Raw genomic sequence first — 5,428 nt, 5'->3', positions numbered from 1 at the left:
GCTCTTATGATTTCAGTTCCTGAGTTCTCCAGGAACTCAGGGGAAAGATGGCATTCTAAACATGTCACAGTTCTGTATGACAGATGCAGTACCTTGGAGCACAGAAACAGAATAACTACCTAGCCTGGCTCAAAACCCCTCCAGGGTAGATGGTGCAGATACTAAATCCTAGAGGACCAGTGAATTGGACAAAGAATTAAGAGGAGGGGCAGGAGAAGGGATGGGAAAGGTATTCTAGGTAAAAAGAACAAGAGCAGGACTCATTCAGGGACACATTAAGTCATTCATATAGACAGAACATAGTGGGTGTGTGGCAGCTGGGGATGGTGGGAGATGCTGCCCACGTTGATGTTAGAATGGAAGGTAGGAGCCAGTTCATGAAGGGTCTTTCTAAGGGGCTGAACTTTATCTTGAAGGCCCAAAGGGATCATCAAAGTATATTAAACAGTGAATGATATGATTAAACTTGAAATTTAAAAAAATACTCTAGTGGAATATGAAGAATTAGAGGCAAAGAGACCCTTTAGAAGGCTAGCCAGCAATTCAAGCAAGAAATTAGGAGGTTTTAAGCCAGAGCAGTAAAAGGAGAGATATAGATGTTAAGGAGGTAGGAAAGGAGGTCTTAACAACTAACTTAGAAGTGGGCCCTGATTTAGGAGGAATAAAAAAATGACTCCCAAGGTTCTGGCTTTGTCAGCTTGGTAGGTAGTGATACCATTCTCTGTGATAGGAAACAGACAAGGAGTAGCTTTGGAGGGGTGGAGGATGAGAAGTTCAGTTTTAAACACATTGTACTCGCTCAGTTGAGAGATAAAAATCTAAATAATGATTTAAAGTTCTTCAATATACAGTTGAAGCCGCAGGAATAGTTAGGGTTACCCAAGGACATAATGGAAAGTGAGAAGGGAAGGTAGAGGAGGACACTTATTGTCAAGAAGTAGGTAGAAGAAGAGAAGCTGGCAAAGGAGACTAAAATCCTCAAAAGAGGCATGGGAGGTAGTCAAGAAAGCCAAAAAAGAGATTTATAGAAGGATGGCATGATCAGTCATGTTACATGCTATGAAGAGACCATCTAATTAGGACTGTAAAGTACTCATGCAATTTCAAACCATGGAAGTTACCAGTGACTTGGCAAATACAGCTGAAGTGCAGTGATGGGGTAAAATGCAAATAGAGCCTTAAGTGGGAAGAGAGGAAGTTGATAGAGCATCTGTGTGCCATTCTTTCAAGGAGCATTTTGGGAAAATGAATATTTATTTCACATGTCATTTTCTAAATAACATAGACATTTTATTTACATTTGATTAAAAAACATTTCCTTACCAAACAGAAGAAACTACACTTAATGAAATGTTTTCTTATTGAACAAGGGTCACCATTATGAATATTCATGCTTTAAACAATTTTAGTAATAATCCTGAATAACACTAAGTTGCCAGGATTTTCTGCTTGATGTTTTTTTGCTCCTTTGTAACTGTCAGCTCTTAGCAGCCATCAATCAATCTGCTTCTAGGAACCCTGATGTACTATTTCTAATCTGCTGTTCATTTTAGCCTACAGCAAAACTCAATGTTGCCAGAAGTAAATGAACTGTTTTTAGAATAACCTCTTACTTACACTGATGTTTAAAAATACATTAATATGCTATAATCATGAGGACAATCCAGTTCTTATTTAAGGAGTAAAATGGCACAATGTGACTAATTTCTACCTCTCTAAATTTATTTTTGCCAATCTCTGCCCATACACACTCTACTCCTTACTGCTTTCAACTCATTCATTCACTTCCTTGCTTATCTACATATTTGTTTGTTCAATAGTTATTGATACTTATTTTTCAACATGGTGCTAGACAAATGGTGATTGAAGAATGAATGAAACACAGCTGTAGCCCTCAGTAAGCCAGTGTTTAGTAGAGAAGCTCTCACGACCAGATCATTACTGCCCAGCCTAGAAAAGGGTATAAAACTATAGTAGAGTGGATAATGGCAAAATATATGCAGCTTCTAAGAAGCATGATTTTTTTCGGCCTAAAATGTTCCCTGACCCCTTACTTACTTCTGGTAAACTTTTATTCAGTTTTTTATGTTTTAAATTGATCTTTTTTCCCTCTGTTATGCATTCCTGATGTGACTCCTATATACCTAGTAAGTAACATGTGTGAGTTTTGAACCTAGATTTGTTGTTTGTTTCCTTCCATAAAGATTAGCTTTTTCTCACCATTTTAAAATATAGGTTTTATTATTATTCAGCTATGTTCAGACCAATAGATCAGGAGATGACTGCCACTGAAGAGATAGTTACAGTTTCCAAGGGAAGGGAGCATGGCACACCCACACAGGCTCCACCAGAAGTGGCAGGGTTGGTCAGGAGGCAAAGGGGATGAGGGGATAATGTGGGCAAGAGCCCTAATTGTGGAATGGGCAAGGCAAGATAAGGTTTAGGATTGGCTAGTTTGAATAATTTCAGTGAGCTCTGGGGCCTAGGGGCTGTCCCTACTTGCCTAGTACTTGACCGTGGGGTGATAAGGGTAGCAAAACAGGCCCCACGGTGAGAACCGCACCCCCACTCCCTACCGCCTGTAAAGGAAGAGGTTGGTTTGCACATGAGAGAAAAGCACACTTCCAAGCCAGTCCTTCACCATCTTTAGGAATAGCTAGCCCTGGAAGGGGCAATCACTACAGGGTCAGCACAGCCCAAGATGTCAAATCATAAGAGTACAAAAACATATATAATACAGTCACTATACTGAACTTCCTCAAAGTAATAATAGTAGCTACTGTTTAGTCTAAACACTAAATAAGGCATCTCTTTTTCTTTGCCCTTTCCTTCCTCCCTGCCTCCCTCCCTCCCTTCCTTCCTCCTTCCTTCCTTCTTTCCTTCCTTCCATTCCTTCTTCCCTTCCCTCACCTTTCTTTGTTTTCTCTCTCCTTTCCTATGCTCTCCTCTCACCTCTCTTTCCTCTTTCTTCTCTTCATTTCAACAAATATTAATCAAGTGCGTAGTAAAAGTGAGACACTATTCTAACTGCTAATTTCTGATGTAATCCTCACAGAACCCTAGGGAAAATAAATATTAGCCTTTGAAAAAGATTTTGTTTATTTGTCAAAGAGAGAGAGCACGTGCACGCACAAGTAGGGGGAGTGGCAGGCAGGGTGAAAGGGAGAAGCAGACTCCCTGCTGAGCAGGGAGCCCAATGCAGGGCTCGATCCCAGGATGACCTGAGCTGATGGCAGATGCTTAACTGACTGAGCCTCCCAGGTGCCTCTAAAATATTAGTCTTATTTAGTAGATGGAATATTGAGCACAGAAAGGTTGCACAAATCATAGGCAGCAGATCTGGTGTCCCAAGTAAGTCCTGTTTTATTCTAAAATTTATGTTTGAACATTATGCTAGGGGTACCTAGGTGGCTCAGTTAGTTAAGTGTCCAACCCTTGATTTTGGCTCAGGTCATGATCTCAGGGTCTTAAGAATAAGCCCTATATTGGGCTCAATGCTGAGCATAGAGCCTGCTTAAGATTCTCCTTCTCCCTCACCCTGCCTCTCTTCCTTTCTCCCTCTGCTTCTCCAACCCCTTGTGCCATGCTGTCTCTCACTCTGTCTCAAAACAAGACAAAACAAAACAAAACAAAACAAAAACAAAATGCTGAACACATAATACATGCTATCATACCTGTAAAAGTCTGACAACTTTGAATCTAAATGTTAGCTACCCACCAACCTGAGAACTGAACTGATTTGTCAGCTAGACTCAGAATATATTAAGAACCTAGGACTGGAGTGCCTGGATGGCTCAGTCAGTTGAGTATCTGCCTTTGGCATGGGTCATGATCCCAGAGTCCTGGGATCCAGCCCTGTGTCAGGCTCTCTGCTCAGCAGGGAGTCTGCTTCTCCCTTTCCCTCTGCTCCTCCCCCTGCTCATGCTTGCTCTCTCAAATACATAAATAAAATCTTAAAAAAGAAAAAAATAGTACTTGGGAAATTACAATGACACTTTACTTATTAATCCAACAAAAATTTATTGGGCATCTGGTTTTTAGACTAAGTTTCATCATTTATGAACTGTGTAACATCAAGGAAGTGACTTAATCTCTCTAAGTCTTGGTTTTGTCACATATGAAATGCAGATAGCAATATTGACCATGCTAATGCATCAAGCTTGTTTTATAAATCAAAGGAGATACACAAAAATATTTTGCAATTTACCTGTATAAGCGTATGTAACTTCTAGTCCTTGTCCACCCATCCCATTGCTGACAAAAATTTAAGATCAACATTTCAAAGTGCAACAGCTTCTGAGTAATGAACAATACCTCTGCATCAATCAAATAAAAATTTGCTATTTTTATTTTAATTGTTTATATTCTAATTCCAATATAGTTAACATACAGTGTTTATTAGCTTCAGGTGATCAATATTCAGCAATTCTATACATCACCCAGTGCTCATTCAGTTGGACATTCTTGTCCTGAATGATATTATGATGAGATAATGCACTCCTGGGTATTAATTCTTTGTCAAAATCATGTGGGTTCTAATTATGGGAGAGTAATTCAAATCTTAATCTTATTCTAATGAAACTCCAAATCCTTTCTTATTTTGCAGGTTAGGGCTATATGTGGAAAGCATGGATTATATCTAACTTTGAGTTTCCTGGAAACATTGCTAAATCATCAAGATTTGGGTTACCATGGTGAAATAAAGTAAGTTGATATTTTCTTCACAGAGTTATCTACTAAGATAGCAAATACTGAGGTCTGTCTTTAGAAGTTTTAGGTGTGAAGCAATCAATTTCTTTTTTTTTAAAGATTTATTTATTTTAGAGAGAGAATGTACACGTGAGTGGGGGAAGGGCAGAGGGAGAGGAAGAGAGAGAATCTCAAGCAGACTCCCCAGGAAGCATGGATCCCAATGCAGTGTTTGATCTCACAATCATGAGATCAAGACCTGAACTGAAATCAAGAGTCGGACACTCAACCAACTAAGCCACCCAGACATCTGTGAAACAATGTTTCATCACTTGAAGATAGTTAAAGAATGTTTGCTTATATTAAGAACAGAATCCTCTTAGTCATAGACAAAGGAGGAAGCTTCAAACTCCCACCATTATAGACTAGCAAGAATCAGATTTACCATTCCACCTTAAACAACTTAAAAATGACACTAGGCAGCACAAAACAGTGATTCCTAAAGGAGAAAAAATAAATGAGGTAAGCTAAGCTTACTAAACATGAAGAGGAAATCCAGAGCCCAGAATTCCTCTTCAGTTAAAGAGATGAAGTTTGGAGTTCAAGGAGACCAAAGAAGCTAGAATGCACAGTACAGAGTGGTAGAAAAGAGATATCCCCAGAGAGTTCTCTCTGGAGATTTCTAAATAGTTGCTCTTGGGTACTGGCTAATATATTCACTTGAGGAAAATACCCAAGG

At 39.3% G+C, this 5,428-nt stretch overlaps 1 protein-coding gene across 11 annotated transcripts in view; it reads left to right on the top strand.

The window, feature by feature from the left end:
• Positions 1-5,428, top strand: part of C3H1orf87 (chromosome 3 C1orf87 homolog) — a 78,577-nt gene that overhangs the window by 40,353 nt on the left and 32,796 nt on the right. For all 11 annotated transcript variants that reach the window (XM_077892004.1, XM_077892007.1, XM_077892013.1 and 8 more), the window contains one exon: positions 4,607-4,704. In XM_077892004.1, coding sequence (XP_077748130.1) covers positions 4,607-4,704 — 98 coding nt within the window. The remainder of the gene's footprint in view (positions 1-4,606; positions 4,705-5,428) is intronic.

The sequence above is a fragment of the Canis aureus genome, chromosome 3 (genome assembly GCF_053574225.1).
Source record: "Canis aureus isolate CA01 chromosome 3, VMU_Caureus_v.1.0, whole genome shotgun sequence".
Lineage (NCBI taxonomy): Eukaryota > Metazoa > Chordata > Mammalia > Carnivora > Canidae > Canis > Canis aureus.
This window is presented reverse-complemented; position numbering and strand designations above follow the sequence as displayed.